At 41.2% G+C, this 19,212-nt stretch overlaps 1 protein-coding gene across 3 annotated transcripts in view; it reads left to right on the forward strand.

Moving 5' to 3' along the window:
• Positions 1–2,576: 2,576 nt before the first annotated feature.
• AHR (aryl hydrocarbon receptor) overlaps positions 2,577–19,212 on the forward strand; it is a 139,289-nt gene continuing 122,653 nt past the window's right edge. Inside the window, exons 1-2 of one of the 3 annotated variants that reach the window (XM_065666265.1) lie at positions 2,577–3,088; positions 10,874–11,061. In XM_065666265.1, coding sequence (XP_065522337.1) covers positions 3,033–3,088; positions 10,874–11,061 — 244 coding nt within the window. In that variant the 5' untranslated portion in view covers positions 2,577–3,032. The remainder of the gene's footprint in view (positions 3,089–10,873; positions 11,062–19,212) is intronic. The other 2 variants (XM_065666266.1, XM_065666264.1) reach the window with 2 other exon arrangements.

The raw sequence follows: 19,212 nt of genomic DNA on the forward strand, positions 1-19,212 counted from the left end.
GGAGGGCAAGAAGAGGGGGGAGTGAGTGGACGAGGTTTGTGGTTGGGTTTAAACCACGACATTCTTTTACATTGAATATGACACAGGATCTCTACTGTATCCAAATTATCAAAAAGAAAATAAAATACTGAGACATGGATTAGGCAAAGAGTCAGGTGAGGATGGATTTGCAAAACCTGCAGATACTGTGATATCAAAAATTTTAAGTGCTTGTGTGCAAAAGGCCCCAGTGACACATAAGGAAGTTCTCCATGCCCTCTGTGTGCTGAACAACTGAAATCTTGTACTTGTTAAATAGGTGGCTGATCCATAGAAGTGGATTTCCAATAGCAGGTAGTGGCAAATGTTCAGAAGATGTGCTTTCTGCCCAGCAGCATGAATTTTCCTTACTCGCCAAATCAGAGAGCTGAAGAGTAACCACAGTACCTCACTGGTGCCATGCAAGTTCCCAGGGCCTCAAAAGGGAACTGGGAGATGAAGTCCATCATGGGAGGCTAAAGTTTGCTTTCTTCTTCATGTAGCCCCTACTAGAGTTGGAGCTGGCAGATGAGACAGTGTAAGTATGGGTATTTCTGACAGTATCTACGTAGCACATAAGGTCAAGAAAGAGACTTTATTCAATCTCATTGAGGAAGTAAAAGGCAGACTGGAAGCTATTATATTAAAAATTAGAAGAAGAGGAGCTTTGAACAATAACTGTAAGCTTTCAACACAAAGATAATGTAGCTGAAGAGAAGAATAAAAGCAGAACAGCAATTTGTTCTGCATATGGAGTGATCACTGCATGCTTGTGTTGACAGAAGAGGAAACCAGTGAGCAGGGACAGCCCAGGGGTGAAAAGAGTACTGAAAGCGATTGGACAGTTTTGGCTGGAAGAAACTGTGCTTGGATAGATGGATGGGTTTGGAGTGCATTAATTTCCAGTTTCTGCCCAAAATTCAAAAGTGGCTGGAGAAGGAAGACGTGGTGTACAATATTGACCATGGTTGTATTTGTGTGCTTGTTTTGCATGTTTGTTTGTTTTCCAGGACACTAGAAAGTTCTTGTGAAGAGAGGAGTGAAGAACTGAGGAGTGACAGAAGCTAGTGAATAGCTGATGTCCTCTGCAGAGGTGTTTGGTCAAGTATGTGGCAGGAATGTGACTGCAAAGCACCGACCTCATAAGGTTCTTTAACTGTATTTTTTAAAAAATCTTGTTTGCTGAAGACATATTTTCGAAACATCATTGGGTTAACTCCTGCCGTACTAACAAGAGCCTTAACATCGTTAAGGTTTACTCAAATATTATCAATTTTATCTGCGTATCTTGGCTTCAGCGTACTTTGCATCTGAGATAGCTTCCCAGGAGACTAACTCTGGGCAAATTAAGCCGGTGAACAAGAAAGCGTTGTGCCAACTAGCACCAGCGGAGGAGGAGCGTCCGCAGAGCCCACCTGAGCAGGGGCAGGGGCAGGGGCAGGGGCACGGGCACCGACTGCGGGGAGGGCACCACTCTCTGCCCGCTGGTTGGCTATGGCCGGGCTTTGCGCAGCCCTTGTTTTCCCCGCTCGTTAACAGCTGGGCCACCGCTCATCATCTCCACCAGCAGAATGGGGCGGAGACGCTCGCATGTCCGGGGCTTCGGTCACCATCGCGCGAGCTCCCGAGCGCCGGTGCAGCGCTGACGGCCTGGCCGGACCGGACAGGGGCCAGCACCACGGACACTGCCTCAGCCTCCCGGCAGCCGGATCCGGCGGCACCGAACCGTGGGGACACAGACGGGGTGCTGAGCCCGCAGCTGCAGTCGCTCTCTGACGGCTGGGCTCCCCGGGTGTGTTCGGTGGGAGACGGAGGAGCTCTTCCCGGCTCTCTGCCCGCCAACAACCTGTGTTTACAAAGGGCGACTCCCGGGCTCCCGAGTTTAGTGTTGGAACTAAGTTGATTGCCATTATTCCGGGGAAGAGCTCTGCTGTGCGAAAGAGAACAGAGGAAGAAAACGGGCGGGAGAAGCGGCGGCGGATCAATAAAGGGTCCCCGTGGATGTTTCATTTGTCAGCAGTTAGGCAGTACCTCTTACTTTCTTTGCTGCTCTTTCCCTTTAAAGCGAGTGTTCAGGTTAAGACGCCGGTATAATAACTCGGGGATTTATTATGCCCTAACAAGATAGGAACTGCGTCCTCCTTCATGGATGCCCCGGGTGCTTGGCGAGCGGGAGCGGTGTGCCCAGTGACTTCCTTCTTTCCCGCAGGTGTCCCGCTGACCCTGTCCTCGGTGGAGCCTGGTGTGTCCGTGTCCCCTCCTGCCCAGGGCTCCCTCACCCCTCTTTGGGCGGCCGCGTGCTAGCTCCAGTTTCTCTGCTGGAGGGCCCGCGCGGTCCCAGCCCACGGGAGGGGCGGCAGACACAGCCCCCACCGCGCCGCACAGGTAGCGTCCGCCTCCCGCCCCGCCCCGCAGCGCTTCCGTCGCGGTCCTCCCCACGCCCGGCGCCCCCCGCCGGCGCCGCCTCTCCTCGCGTGACCTTCCCAACATGGCGGCTCAGCCGCTCCCTCTGCCCGCCGCCGCGAGGGGCCTCCCCGGCGAGGGGGCGGTGACCGATCACCCGGGCGGGGCGGGCCGGGGCGGGCCGCGCCGCGCACACTAGCAGGCGCTCGGCTAGCAGGCGGCGGCCGCATTGGGGTGCGGAGGCCGCCGCGCACTCTCCCGCCGCCGCAGAGGGAGCCGGCCGGGCAGGCGGTGCCGCCTTGGCGGTGCGGACGCGGGGCACGAGGCGCTGGCCAGCCCTGGCCTCCCCCTACACCTGCGCCCTCCGGGGGCGGTGAGTGGGTGTAGCCGCCGCCGATCACCTGGATCCCCACCCCGTTGGCGCCTCCGCCTCTGTCCCCGCCCGGCTGGGGAAGGCGCCGCCGCCGCTGAGAGTGGGACCGGCCGCGGGCAGCAGGGCTGGGGCGTGCGGGTGCAGCAAAGCGAGAGCTTGCGGCGCCGGTGGGGCCCTGATAGCCGGGGCGAGGCGGGCAGGAGGGCGGCGGCCCCCGGCCGGTGGAGCCTGCGGCAGGATGAACCCCAATGTCACTTACGCCAGTCGCAAGCGGCGGAAACCTGTGCAGAAAATGTAAGTGGCCCCGCGGGGCCGGAGGGGAGGGAGGCGGACAGGGCAGACCGGCTTTTTCGCGGCTCGGCACCACGCCGTGGAGGCCCGGGGGGGCCGGCCGGTGCACGGTGCGGTGCAGGGGCGCCCGGGAGAGGTGGCGCGCAGGGGTGCCGGAGGGGTTTACAGATTGTAGCTTTGTTTCCTTAAAGAGAAAAGGGGTGTCGGAGCGCGGAGCGTCGGGGCTGTGGAAGGAGGGAGCCGTGCCGGCAGCGCGGCGCAGCCGGCTGACCTACATTGGGAGGCATCTGAGGTGACTGCTCCGAGCGATGCCTGCGCTGGCCCCACCGGAGCGGGTCCGCCTGTGGGTCCTGCCGGTGGGTGGGCGGGTGAAAGTCGCGCGGTCACTGCCGCGCTCCCCGCGCTCCGGTACTCCCCGCCCGCTGCGCTCCTCTCCGCAGTGCTGCGCGGCTGTCGGTGTGCTCAGGTGTCTGTGCCGGCGGCGCGGGGGCTGAGCCAGGAAAGGTTCGGCCGATTCCCACCCTGCAGGGCTGTGTTCAGCCTGTTTCGGAAGGCTGAACCAGCTTTAACGCCCCGGTACTACAATACGTGTTATTTGTTCAGCTCCAGACAAACTCAAGTGCTGAGACCAGTCGAAAGAGGGGAAAAAAAAAACCACCAAAAAATGTCTAGCCTTATGGTGGCTGTTTGTTGTATTAATTTATCATTTTGAAACTCTAAGAACAGCTTAGCGCATGAGTAATTTCATATTATGCACCTGCTTTAGGTTGAGTCCCAGACTTTGAAGGCTCCTCTGAAACGCTGGCTTCAGGAGAGTGTTTTTTCAGGCCAGGGTGGATGCTTAACTTCTACTTTCAGCTGAAAGCCAATAATCTATAGCTCATAAACTACTACTGAGTTGCAAGAAAACTAAGCAAAGCTCAAAAAATCCCCGTGTATTTCTGCGGGCTACTTTGGTACATGTAAAATAACTGCCAAGACCTCAAAAGCGTTGAAGGAGAGAATGACAAATATTTAACGAAGTTCTATTGTAAATTACATGTTTTGGATTTATAGCAGACAACTGTCCGGGGGGGGGAGGGGAATTAGCTCCAGTGCTTGCTTCTTTACATTTGGAGTTATTAGAATAAATGCATGTACATAACTGGGGCTTCACCCTTCAAATTAACACAGAAAGTCTAAAAGCTTGAAAATCCCCTTGCTGGAAGATACATTCCCTGTGAAAACAGCAGTGTTTGCTTTTTTTGATCTTTATTTGCCAAGTAAAAATTTAGAGGTACTGGGTTAAATTCATTCTGCAGATATGGAAGAATTATGATTTTTCATGAAGAAATAAAGATATTTGTGGTATTTTTAGATTAGCGATAACTAATGCAAGTAATTCTGGAGTTGTGATTGTGAAAGGGCTAGGTGTTCTGCCTTGCCGGTAGGATTGCTTAATGTCTGGCTTACTATTAAATTCTGGTTAGTCGTGGTTAGAGGATGTGAAGTCTTATGGTAGTATCTACATATGTAATCCTTTTCCGTATATCTCCTCTTTATGTAAGTTGGCCCAGCTTCCCTGGTTAGTTGAACTTGAAGCCTTTTTTTATTACTAATGTATCTGTTTATCTATAAGGGACTTTGCCCTTTAGGACTAAAGGAGAGAGAAGTGTGTGTTTCTTATTAAAAGTACTAAAATAGTGTAGTGCCTCATAAATTGGAGGCTGGTAACTAACCCACCTTTCTTGGATTGCTAGAAATTGTTTTTATGTAGGACAAATTAATTTTGCACATAACGTGTATGTGTTTCTTCTCTCCTAAAAATGGCAATGCCCTTTGTTTGCTTTTGCTGTTAGACCAACCTTACAGGACACTGCAAGCAGGTCAGAGGGTTCCCATTTCTCACATACATAATTACAGACCATACTTTTAGGCCAAAAAGTGAGAGAGGCAATAAGCTTTTGTAACTGATTGGGGAGGGAGGGAAGATGTACTTGCTGATGATTAATTAAGATTTGACACTACCATGGCTTAAATATGTTTGAGGTTGATGTTTCCTCCCCTGGTAGAATTCGTAGCTTCCTCACCCTCCCGCCCCCCCCTTTTCCTTTTTTATTTATAGAAAAGGTGATACATTGTTGGGACTGGTATCTTTTATAGAAGAGATTGTTTCTGTAGATAGTTCTTCTAATGTTTTATTTCCTGCCTATGTAACTCTGAATGGAGCATGATAATTGGTAACCTGTGGCAGCAGGCAGCTAGCTTATAGAAATGGAAGAAGCTATTAATATAATGTTATAGTTGCCATGGAAAGAAAATGATGTGGATTAAATACTTCTTGCTTCAGACAAATAGCTCCTTAAAGCCATGTTAGTAACTCAAAACCAGTTTAAGAAACTTCCCCCCTGCAGCTCCCTTTTTTGATTATGTGCATTGTGAAGAACCAAACTTAAAGGGGAATCTCAGGCTGTAGCCTGGCAGTGCCGAGGGTTGAAATGTGTTGCTTCAGTTCAGTAGGGAATTACAGTATCACAGCTGAAAAAGAAAAGCATGGGGGGCAGTTAACAGGCAACTCTATCTGCAGTTCATCATCTTATAGGGGGAAAAAAGTTGGTTTTTTGTGTTTTTTTTTTTTTTTTTTTTAAAGAAAAGCCCACTAAACCATGTGCACTCCAATTGCATGTACTGTGCTACAGAAATCGCTTTCTTAAAACCTGGGAGACTTTCAGTTTCCTTCCAATGTAATGTTTGAACCCTGCGAGTCCCTCTGGTGGCAGCACGTCTGTGGGGCCTCTTGCACCCCACTGGACCTAGGGCAGCAATGGATGCCCCCAACTTTTTGCTTTTTCCTTTTTTCTTTAATCTTGAATTCCTTTTTTCTGGGAATTATTAACTGACATGCTGAATTAATATAATAGTATTGTAGTAGGAAGAATAAAATGCAGATTTAATGGAACTGGGGATTGCTGCATATAGACTCTAATATTAGGTAAAGGATATTAAATAGGTGTAGCTCCACCCTGTAGTTTTTATAGTTTTCTGCCTGCTAGCTCTGATTTGCCTTGTTTTTCTCACTGTTTTCTCAGTGTTCCAATAGGAATTGTTTCGCACAACTAGATACATGTAAAAGACAAGGAGCGGGTTGGGGAGGTGTAAATGTTTCATACTACGCAGGCATGAAATGCATGATGGCATGTTTCTTTAGCATTACAATATGTTTTTGTTCCATGTTATCTTAAATGTATTAATGATATGAAATACTCAGGAGAAAAATGTTTGACTGGTTGAGCCTTAATTTTGAGTAGCTGTAGTAATTTCAGAAAGCAGTGCAGAGATATTTTAATATATATAAAAAAAAGGTAAACTGTTTATGTATTCTTTCAAGACAAACAAACAAAAAGTGCCAGAACAAACTTTTAAAATGGAAGTTCATGCGAACAATCATTAAAAGATTCCTTTGTGTAAAGCAGGATCTGCTACAAACAGCAGCTTGCACCTCTTTTTTGAAAAGGAGGCAATAAAACTTACTGCATGTAGAATAGACTTATTAGATATAAGTGATAGCCTTGCCAGCCTTGGAGTACCTGCATATTACGTGGTCTGCTACTTAAAATTCACTGGTTTTAAGGCTTGTGAGGTGGTTTTGGTTGGTTCATTTTTGGTCAATACTTTCTGTAGATGTGTACTTTATAGAAAGAGAACCTGAAGCAAATGGGGGGTAGACAGATGTAGATATCATGGTCAGTAGATACAAACATACTCTTCTTTATTTTTTTTTTTTTTTTTTGCCTGTTTCTAAACAGCTTTGGGTTGTCATCTTGAACAGTAATAAAATATGCTAAAAGCAAGTGTGAAACTTTAATTCTTGATTGGTGTTCTGGCAGTCTCTATCACTCTGGTGGAGTCCTTCATACACCAAAACAACCTGAGCAAACTACGACATTACTAGTAGAAGACAGTTGCCCAGCATCAGATGAGTAGCACACTGCTGATTGAGGTGGGGTTTGCTGTAGTAAAACAACTTTATCCTTCTAGTTGCCGAATTCTTCTCTGGCTTTATTGCCTGCTAAAGAAGTCACTGGGTCTCGTGCCCCTTCAGGATGGGTTGACAACAACTTTTGGTCGAAGAGGTCAATTGTCTGTGTTGCATTTGTTGCTTACAAAGGAATTCTTAGCTGAATTTTCAGTAATTGTAAACTTGCTGTGGGAAAGAAGAGTAAACACTTAGAAGTATTTTTCAGTTGCTAAAGTACAGAATTTTGGAGGATGTCACCTATTGAAAGACTTGCTTAATGGTACCTCATGCATTTCATATACCTGACCTACATTGAATTAAATCATATAAATAATAATAACATATGTTATTTCATGGACTACTAAATGAGATAACAAATATACATAGCTGTAAAAATTAAATCTGTTAGCTAGATTACATGTATACTCATATATCCTTCTTTCGTAAGCAATAAAATGGTTCTGATAAACTTCAAATTATATTTTTAATAGAATTACTTCTTTTAACATGTAGCTGTGTTCTTAGTGCTTATCTTGCACATTGTGTTTCCTGACTTTATTCCACACTTCAGTATTGTTAATCATTTACCATGCCTTTTAGTAATTGTTTTTTTGATTTTTTTTCTTTTTCAGAGTTTTTGTTGTCATATTATGAAAAAAATAAATTTGCGTTTTCATTTTCTCAAAGAACTACTTCAGTGTCCCTTTAAAAATACAAATTAGCATGTAAATATTGAAACTTATTTTGGCCTTTTCATAATAATGAATACTCGGTTACTAGTGCACTTTCTTTGCAATAATTTGGTGCTGTTAATATCTGTAAAGGTGCACATGGTAAGCATATGTAGTGGAAAGTTCTGATTAAGCATTCTATAGCAGACCTGTGAAAATACTGGTCAGCTAATGTTATGATGTCAAATCCTTTAGAATTGTAAAACAAGAATTAAGAGTGCTTGCTTGTCTTGCACTGTTGGATGATAAGGATTGTAACTCAGTTCAGAGGCACTGAATGTGTAGAAACCTCTGTCCTTTGATTAGGGAACTCAAATTTGCTGTGAAAAGTAAAAGATCATGAACGGAAAGATCAGCTTAAAATCCACCCCCTCCTTTAGTCCTTCCCCCTGCCCCCTTTTTTTTAATTCTTTTAAATAAAACGCATAACCATATACACGGATTTAATCTTGACGTAGCATGTAATTTTCCTTGAAGGTAATTTTCTGCAACGTAGCTAGAGCTGTCTTTAGCATCAAGGGTTTACATAAGTGGATGGAAAATGGTTTAGCTTGCTACTCACGCCGCCGGCGCTTCCGCCCTCATTCCCTTCATCACTGAAGGATGCCTTTTTATATAATGGATTTTAGTTGGGTGACAAGGGAGAAAACTAGGGAAAATTAGGGAAAATCAGTGTTTGATTTGGAGGGAGAGAGCATGGTAAGATTTATGCTGCAAATAATGGTGACTTAATATTCAGAAGTGTTGTATACTGCAGTTACAGAATTCTTATGCTTTGAACTAGTTAGGAGTAAGAGAAATCATTAGAAAGTAAAGCAAAACATCAGTCTAACAGCTTGATGAGATAACTACGCAGTTGCATATAGTTTGAGCTAACTTGTCTAAGTGCTTATAGAAGTTTTAAGCAAGCGGAGGACAGTTGTGAAAACAAAAGTTGGTATTAAGTGCTTGTTTATTTGGAAAAGATAGCATGCTTTGAATGGTTTGCATTGGAACCTCCACTTTTCAGAAGCAGACCTGTTTGAATTGATAGTAGTGAGCTGTTCACTGATTGTTATACAACTGTTACCTGCTTCAATTTGGAATTTATTATCCTGTCTCTATTTGTGGCAGTTTAATACATAAAGATTATGAAATAACTCTTAATGTTACTGGTAACATTTAGTGATTTTTAATCTCTATTTTATAAGGGTTATATTTAAATTGTGTTAATCATATGGCTTGTACAAGTAAATATTCTGCCCAATAAGAAAATGTGAAGAAAGCTTTACTGAATTATTTTAGGTTTAATATTCACATGGGGATATGGTAAGCTGCAGCTCTCCACGTCAGGGCTTCTGACCAAACCACACATCCATTTGTTTGTCATCCATTGCAATTGGTGATGCACCTGTGCTTTTTTTCCAAGAGAGAGAATTTTCATATTTCTTGATTAATCTACTTCCCCACTTTTCCAGTGTTTTTAGGGTAAAGCTCTGCTAGAACTTACCCTGCAGCAAGCTTAACTTTATCCATCTAGGGAGTAAGTAGCTGCTGCTGATATATTTCTGTGTACGAGCAACATTTTGTGTTACAGCATCTTCCAAGTTTTCAGGCTTCACATAAGGAGTGTGCCTCCTTTAATGTGCAAAACAGCAGTCACAGTGCTGGGAAAAAGGCAGGCAGACCTAAGTGCAAGTTTCTGACAAGTGACACTTAATAAGCAATGCCTGTGAAAAGAAGAGCTTGAATTTAAAGAAATGTATTAACATTTTGAATTTAACATCTTGAATTTAACATCTTGAATTTAGCAATAAATGTAATTAAAACATAAAGCCAGCTAAAAATAGGAATGTTCACTCTATCAGTATTTATTTGACTGGAAATAGAGGTGAAATTATTTTTCAGTTTGCTTTCAGCAGTGGCAAAAATAACTATAAGAGCTCTTGCAATTTCTCATTGTAAAATTGATGTAAGGGTGATGTTTAGAAGCAGGCTAAATGAAATACTGAAGAAATTAACTGCTGAATGTCTTAATTTTTAGTATTTTTGTGAGTGAAACATCTTGCAGAGCCAACATTCCTTATGAGAGCTGCATGAATTGGTAGCTGCTGCACACCTCAGTTAGGTCTACAATACTGGAAAAGTGAGAATGATCACTCTTTAATTAGAAAACTCTTTAATAAATATTATAAAATCCATATGGCTCATGCAGATAAATGATTTGGTTTCAGTATTGGTTTGTAATGAGTAATTGTAATTCAAGTGAATAGGAATTTAAACCTATTCCTAGAAGTCTGTGTATGTGGGAGGATGTAAATATCCAAGTATCTGGAATTGGAGCTCAGGGTGGATATGATTGGAAAATTGCAAGTTTGCAAAAGCTGCATTATGTAATTCATCAGTAATATTTTTTTTAATTTTTTGTTGTAAGGTACAAAGATATCTTCATGCTCAAATGGAATTCTTTCAGCCGAGAAGTGACTTAAAGGATGAGCTCAATAGTGTTTACTGCAAAGACTTTTCCCTGCTGACAGAGCTGTATCTCTTGTTTACTGTTGCAGTTTTGTACGCCTTGTTGTCTAGCAAGTTACTAAAATGTCTGTTGTATGCAATTGACACTAGCCTGTTCCAAACATTGGCAAAAATTAAGGACCCTGTAAAAAAACTGTAACATGTAAAAGTGTGCTGTCAAATGCATTTGTACACAAATATTACTAGACGTTATTGAATCATTTGTAATATGACCATTTTGAAGAATTCAAATGACATTTGAGTGAAAGTGTAGGAAGCTTTTTATAAAAACATGTTGAATCTCAGTGGTTTCAAATGTTCATTACGTGTTCAAATAAACATTGTAGCTGTCACTACTTCATTTAAGTGTGTGTGTTGGATGAGGGATTAAACCATTTTAGATAATTCCACTCCTTGTCCACCCCACAGGGAAACAGAAGTCACTTGGAAGAAACATTTTGCTTGTTAAGGTTTTAAAGACAACTTGTAACATTAGGTGTGGCACATATTTACCTTAATTTTGGGAAGTGACTTAAGTTTGTATTGTGTTTGGGTTTTTTGCCACAGAGTAAAGCCGTCCCCAGCTGAAGGAGTCAAGTCCAATCCATCCAAGAGACACAGGGACCGCTTGAATGCGGAGCTGGACCGCTTGGCTAGTCTTCTGCCTTTCCCTCAAGATGTTATTGCCAAATTGGATAAGCTGTCCGTGCTTAGGCTCAGCGTCAGTTACCTGAGAGCCAAAAGTTTTTTCGACGGTAAGGGTTGGGATTTTATTTGGACTGCTTGTAAAATGCTGTTTATACTGTATGCTGATTTCAGCTGTTTAAATACTTAAAACTGTTAAATTTACCTGTATTTTAATGGAACATCCAGTTGCGTGGGTATTTGCAATGTAACTGTATAAAGTAAACTTTCCAGTTTCTTGAAAACCAAATATAACTACTTATATTTCACTTAAATCACCAGGCTCTCAAAGCTTTGCATTTGGAAATAATACTGTCCTTAATGAGTCTTCCAGTCCTTTTCTTTAGACCATCAAAGATACTTAAGAACTTTATTGTTTTCCCCCCCCCCGCCTTTCTGAGAATTGCCTTCATAAAACTGTTGCTGTTCAAAACCTCATATGAGTTTCTGTGAATTGTTTTGCATAATGATGCATTAAAAATGACTTTGTTTTGATACAGTATAATTACTAGTGCCCCTTCCTATAGTTTCTTGGAAAGGTGATTTCTGAAGAATAGAGGGAAAAATCTTTCCTGTGTTCAGGTCCTGATTAACGCAGAGCATGAGGCATTAACATGACAGCTAAGGTTCTCCAGTTGTGTGGGCAGGTTTTCACTGACCCCAGCCCTGTCAAGGGTAATACAGCAGCACTTGTGCTTCTGGCCTGATTACTACTCTGTATTCTGTTGCACTGCCTTAGAGCTGACTGAAGAATCTTACCCCTCCTTCACTTCCTCAGCTGTTCTGTAGGGTGAGAGATGAGATGGCTGGCCTCATGCCAGTTTCTTCAAAGGCAGAGATAGTCCGGTCCTTGTCATTGCTGGAATAAAGTAAGCAGCTTGTTCTTAATAATTGGTCTTTTCTATCAGTCAGCGAAGTTTTATAATATTACACTGAAGACAGAATCATATTGATCAGTCTTAGCTAAGGAATCTTATTTGCATGGAGCTGATATAAAATTCCATTTTTTTTTTAATTTTATTTAACAAAGCGTTTTGGACATTAAAATAACCTCTGGCCTTACCAGTTTAAGATTTAGTGTTGTTTCTGCCTCTTGATGGTGACTTCATACCATGGATGAAAGGATTGAAGAAACTTAGCTGCCTAAAATAGTTCCACTTTTTCCTGCAGAAATACAGGGTACTTATTTTCATTTATTGTGTCTCAATGCTAGAGTTGGAGAAATATTTCTAGCAGTGTTTTTTTCAAATGAAAATATTTGTTCCCATGAAATGAATTCTCCTGGCGCATCAGTTTTATGAAATTGTGTTCTGAAACAAATAAAAGATTGCAAGTGTTTTGCCTTAGGTGGGATGGAGTGATAAAAGCAAATCTCAATTTCTCATGCAATGGAAGTGCTTGATTTTTGTTTCTCCCCCCACCCTAACAATTTGCACTTTAAGGTCCTAGAATGAAAGGGTTTAAGACTGATTTCTGGGGGGGGGGAACAAAAATCACTTCACACCAAAACATACATTAGTTGCTTGTTTTTAATTTGAATGTGAAGGAAGCTTTCAGCTGTTGAGAATGATGATGAATTAGATATATATTAATGGCAGAGAAGTTACATTTGCATTTTGGGTTGCACTTTAACTACTATGGATCCAGAACTAAAGCAGACTTAACCTGTTGGTTTTTTTTTTTTCACCTCAGTAGCATACTATTAGGATGGTATCCATCTCTCTTAACGTTTGGTGGTTTTTTAGCAGAAGAAGGCTTTTTTTTTTTTTTATAATTTTCAGGCCTTTGAACTGTAGGACTGTGAATCAGGTTGGTAGTTGGCATCTATCTGAAGGTGTTTAAAGGCTAACATCAATCACTGAAGATAAACAAAAGTAACTAATCTGTAACTATGACAGACCCAATATTGAAAGTGAGATTTTGTGCTCTTTTAATGTACTTAAATAACATGGATTCTATCTCGGTTGAAATTTACCCTCCAAAAGATAAATTAGTTCTTTGAAGTACAGAACTAATCAAAATATCTTGAAAACTCCTAGGTTGGTATTCCATGATCTATGCAGTGCTTCTCACAGAACTGCTTTTCTGAAGGAATGTTTTGTGTAGTTCAATATATGCGGAAAGCCCTGTAGAATAAATCTGACAAATGCAAGAGCGAGCACTGATTGTCACCTTGAGTGCCTAGACTAGGCCAGCAGGTCCACTTTATTAACACAGCATGCTGAAGTAAAAGGAAACGCTAAATGAATAACAGGATGCAAATGGGGGTGTGTGTGTGTAAATTCCTGCGGAAAGTAAAATATAAATGTGTAATCATATGATCTTGCTTGAAAGGAAACCCAAGTTTTTGCTGTAACAATAGATATTTTTTCAAAGAAAACACTTGCATTTTTCCAAGTTTAAATAATCCAGAGTGAATGTCTGTTTTCTGACAGAGGAAGGGAGTTGGGGGGAAAGAACTGTTTTGTGAAAGACACCTAAAGAAGAAGTTACATCAATTTGAATGAATGTGTGTTACTTAAATGTCTGCAAGTGTTTGGGTTTTTTTGTTACTTTAAAAGCTAAGTGTATATATACATACAAAGAAAAAACAAACAAAAACCCCCTTCCCCTACCCCCTGTCATTAAGATGGTATAGAATTCGCTCCAGAGCTACAGGCAGGTGAGTATTTTTTCTATATTGTCAACTGAAACATGCTGAACTTCTGCATGCTTACCATAGTTCAAGTCATAGGAAATGGGTGTATGTTCCCCCCCCCCCCCCCCCCCGAACCTCAAAACCCCTTTCTTCTGTTACTGATTCTGTTAAGCAGTTGCTTTTGATTGCTGCAGTTAGTGAAGGTATTGTGCTGCTAAGTGACCCCTTTGTATCACTACCCTTTAGTTCTGTGTGGTCAGGTTAGTCTTAAGTCTACCTCATGTCAGAAGGCTTTCTGTATCCCCATGTCAAGCACTCTAGCATGGTCTTATTATATATAACTTTGACCTTGTAGTTAAGAAGGAAATTTCTGTCGTGGCTTAAAATACTGTATCTCAAGTCTGATTTTTTTTTTTTTTTTATTCTTATTTTTTTATTTTTAACATAAACTCAAAGTTCTGTGCTGAGTCAAAGCTAATGAGTGATATAAGGTGGTGGTGGTATTCAGCGGTGCAGTGCTATACCTGTCTGTACTGAAGTGGATTAGCAGTCCTCAAAGTCAAGCAGGTTAGCTTAAATCACTGCTGGAGTATTTATTTTGTGCATGTAAGAGACTTCCTGAAAGTGGCTTAAGGCAAGCTTTTTATTTTTAAGAGACTAGGATAAATCAGGCAGGTGACTGCTGCAGTCAGTAAAGAAAGACTTTATATGTTGTCCTGGTATTATTTTACTCCGTTTTGATGCTAAGTGCCCATGCATGTGTGCATTCAGCGGTGAAAAATATAAAGTGGAATATGGGACAACAGCTCTTTGTGTGGGTGCAGGTTAGTGTGAGTTCAGCATCTGGAGAACAACTGGATGATCATTTAGGCATAGCCTGTGTTCCCAATGCATACTAAAGGAAAAAGCTGTTTTGCCTCTAGCTTTGGTCTTTATAGGATGAATTGATAATCATTTAAATTCTTTACTGCAGTAAGGAAGAACATTTATAATAGGTCTTCTCAGGCTTTGGTGAAGTGGTTAGATTAAAGTAATAAAAGTAGAGCTTGTATGATCACTTTTTTAATAATAGCAGCATGACTTTTCTTTTTAAAGGTATAGTGAGAATTAAGGAGAAGCTTGCAGAATCTGAAATGAAGTAGCTGTGCTATGCATGTGTATCGATATATTAGAAACAAAATTTAACATTTTTGCTTATTAATTATCCTTTCATCCATTTCAGTAAGAATTCCTGTGGTTTAAAGAATATGTTGGGGTTTTTTTCCCCTTCTTGCCTATTGTACAGTATTCTGCAATTACAGAAGAAAGTTTCTGCTCAAAATTAGTTGAGAATTGGTTTCTTATGTTGTATGCAAGTGATTCTGGCAAGCCTTGCAATAACAAAATAATTAAGAATTTTTCCAGTAAGTTTGCATTGCTTAATTTTACTTTGTAATATAATTAACACACATTCCTTGGCATAACATAGCCTAAACTTGCAGTGCACCCATTGTCATCACATAAAATATACTCTTCGATATAACGCGTTTTTCCTGTGATGCCCTTTGTTCTATCATACTGTGTATTGGAGAGAACAAGGTTGTGTATGGCTCCTGCTCTGGAGAGGATAGCTTAAGATAGGGTGTACAGATAGCAAAGATGGGCAAGGTGGAAGACCGGGTATTTATTCTGTCACATTGAGAAGAGCTACAATGTATTTACAGCCTAGAGGATATAGATAGCCTTTCTGCCCAGTGGTGGTCTGAAACAAACCTGAAAGTATGAACAAACTGTTTGAAGCTCAGTCAGTTAAGGCCAGGATAATGCAGCAGATGTGGCCTCACTTTTATTTCGGACTGTTTCTATATTTACCTGCCTTGTTTGTCTAAGGCAGCTTTCCTCATGTATTTTTTGAAAGTGTGACTTCCCTTTGGTGTTACCCTCTTTTCCTGCTCTTCCTGCTGCATACATAGACACTCCTGACTCCCATGTCAGGAAAATCTAAAGCTTTCCAGGGTAGAGCAGTGGAATCAGGCTGCACTTACTGCTTTCAGGTATCTGTGTTGATGCTATATAGGAATTTACCGTTGCCAGCGGATTCTGGTGGGCTTGACTTGTCTTACTTGATTCATGACTGTCTTGAGCCATTTTTGTATTCCTAAGGTAGAAAACATCCCATAGTTTGAGAGAGATTATTTGTGCATTTTGTAGAACATTATTCAATTGTGATACGAAGTTAAATGGAGAATCCACCACATCTCTTGGTGATTCCTCTAGCAGATATATCATCCTGTTAAAATATTATCTGGACTTAAATTTGTTTGGCTTCCAGCCTTGGGAGTTATGTTGTTCTCTGCCCAGTTATCTTTCCTGTGCATATGAATTCATTTTCACTTTTCTGAATGAGCTGCTTTGAGTCTTTAAGTCTTACCTGAGAGTGTAGGAGGGGAACAAAAAAAATTGGGGGGGGGGGGGGGGAATCCCACAGAAGAGCCAACTGTGTTTCCTCTTGTACTCTTCCCCTGGCCCCAATCCAAAACTATTACAAAATGTGAACCTTGGAATTGTATAGTTAATTTAGTAGCAGACAGTCATACCATTCAAGTTATTACCTAATCCATGACTGTTCTTCCATGCTGCTGTACTTGTGTTCTCCCCCCACCCCCTGCTCATGCCCACCAACATTTCCCCCTTCTGCCCCTGATCCCCTGAGATTCATACTGAGCATTTGTGGCTGTCTGCTACAGGCTATTTTAGCCTGTATTTACGTAACAGAACATAAGTAGGGATTTAGATTTTGAAGTCCTAAATTCTGATCCCCCAAAATGATGATTAAGAGCCATGTAGCTGTGACATCACTTTAAATCTCAAACTGTGTATGTTTTCACTATCACGTGCTCATTCTTAGCCTACTCAGAAAATTGTTTTTAGGAGTGCTGTGTCACTAAGCATGTCATGCAGCTTAACAGCTCTATACTGCTATGGGTTGATGCAACTGACATTTAATATACCCCAAACCAAACACCTAAAATTGAAAAGTATGTTTATGTTGCAGAGCTCAGTATGCCAGTTTATCTGTAGGATAAAGAGGAGAAACTGGCTACAAATACTGACAGTTAACATGTTGTTTGGATTTTGTGTTCTGAATCTATTTTCAGTGATTAATGTTAATCATTACTAGAACTCCATTTGCAAGGAAGAGAAATAAAAGGTTATCTCTTTTTCTCTGCCATATATGTATTATTTACATATGGAAAGTCAGTGTAGGAGACTTTTATGTTTCCCAAAGCTGTTGTAAAATTTCTTGAAAACCCTGTCTCCCAGTATGCAAAGCATCTGTCTTTTCTTCATAGATTAGTTTTAAGCATACTGTTCTGGACTTTGCTCTAGATATCTGCTGCAGTAAATATTCTCTCATTTGCAAGGTCAGAACCTAAAGTATAATTTATCCTATGCTAACCATATATGTGCTCTGGAGATTGACATTTTTAGGGTTAGTATGACACTCAAACCCAGAATGGGTAGCAAGGTAAAAGGCTGTATCAGGAAATACTGCTGCTTCTGTGACACTCTGTATTCCAAATCTTGTAATCTTTGTTAGGATTTTTATCACTGTACTGTAGCGCCTAAAGATAATGAGATTTGGAGCTTTTTGGTTTTGTTATACAACCACAGTAACTGTTGATCCCTTCTCCAAATACAATTTGAATGTAGAAGTATAATTGGAGGTAGCACCAGCTTTTCAACATCGGTCTTCCATGGGCTTTTGATTCATCCATTTGAATTTGAAAAAGTATAATTTGCTTGACTGTGACCTTAAAACGTATGTCATGGTAACTTAAGACTTCAGTGTTAATTCACTTTAAAAATGTGTACAAATAATCTATTAATGCTGCAATAGCTTTTAATGCCCCTTCTGCCTCGATAACTCAGCAGTTTTCCTCCTGTGCCCTAGCTTTTCCTGTTAGACTTTTGTCTGTGTTCTGATAAGGAAATAAGAGTTGCTTGATTGAGCTCTGTAGATGTTTACAGTTCAGTTATAACTCTTGTTTATTTTCCCCAAGTAAACAAAAATACTAGCTCTGGTAGAACAGTTTCTGTTTCATACATGCTTTGATAGAGCACTAACTAGCTAAAGAATAAGCGCTTTGTGAATCATTTTGGAAATCTAGCTAGGTAACTAGAACCTCATTGTAGTTACTAGAGCTCTGTTGTTGTAATGAATTAATTTATAATGTCTTCTTGAAGAGAATCTGAAGAAGATAAATAACCAGTTTCAAAAGTGCTTTTCAGAGTTTCAGATGATGTACTGATAAATTTTCCCGGGAAAAGCCTCCTGGGATTTCTGCAGCTCAATGCACAATGCCTGTCCAATTTGTATGTTTTAGCAAGGTATTCTGTTAATGATAAAACTTACTATAGGTATTCTAGAAACTTAAATGAAGTAAACCGAAGAACTAGAATAGAGTTGTCTGAAACTGCCTTAAGAAAATAGAGGTTTGCCAGCTGCAAACATTAAAGGGAACATACAAATAGGAATTAGTTGCCCTCAGTGATGCATGCTGAACTGTTTTTTAGTTGAACAAAGAGCTGTGCATTTTTTTTCCACTGAATAATTGCCTCTTGAAATTCAGCCCATGTGCCTTTTGAATTGCTCAGTACTGCACACTTTATGCATGGCATCATATAATATCTAATAAGCTGAAAGGCATACATGCTTGCCCCCTGAAGATGCATTCTAACTGCATAAAGTAGAAATTTACTATAGCAAGTCCATGAACTGGCTGGTCAAATATTGATTCCCCCATCAGACTGCACTGTCACATCTTCAGCGGTACAATTCCTGTGGGCTAGCATAAGTAGCTAGCTTTTTGTGCCAAAGTATTCAGTTTCAGTAAGTTTATTTTTGCCTTTTGGTGTCTAAGTCAGAGAAACAAATTGGAGGATGCCTTTCCTTATTTATTTATTTATTTAATCATGCCATGTATATATTTTGCATGTTTGGAGGAAAAGATAAGGGTAGGTCCCAGTCTCCTCCTTGTTTGTACCATTTGTTGTTTGGTGTACTTCTGTCAGACAATAAGAGACGTGCCTAGAAAAAACGATCAGTCTTTCCTTGTCCTTACAACTGCTCTTAATTTTGATTTGATACCATCATGCTTTGCATGGTGCTATATATAGTTTCTTACCAGAGACCAGGCTGTTGATTCAGTCACATTAAAGGATGTTGAAATGTATCTGGTGTCATGCAGCATGCTGATACTGAAGGCTTTTGCTAATACTCTTTCTTGACCTATTTAATGGGGAACTGTAGACAGGTGGAGCCTAATACATAGCTTTGTGGTTTGTAGCTGATCCTTCAGAAGGACAGCAGTGCAAATATGAATTCCTGGTCAGTATGCTAATCAGGTGGCATAAACACTAATGCGTTATTCCCAGTGATATGGAAGGAAAAAAAGGTTGCTCATTCTCTTCATGCACTTTAACAGCATTTGAATGTAGAGCTGCAGGAAAGGTTTGAGACCCTTGTCTGTAAGGGGTTTTAGGAATGGATCAGCCTGTGTCTTTCTGTCCCTCTTCTGCTTCTCTCAAGCTATATTTGCTG

The sequence above is a fragment of the Lathamus discolor genome, chromosome 2 (assembly GCF_037157495.1).
Source record: "Lathamus discolor isolate bLatDis1 chromosome 2, bLatDis1.hap1, whole genome shotgun sequence".
NCBI classification, from domain to species: domain Eukaryota; kingdom Metazoa; phylum Chordata; class Aves; order Psittaciformes; family Psittacidae; genus Lathamus; species Lathamus discolor.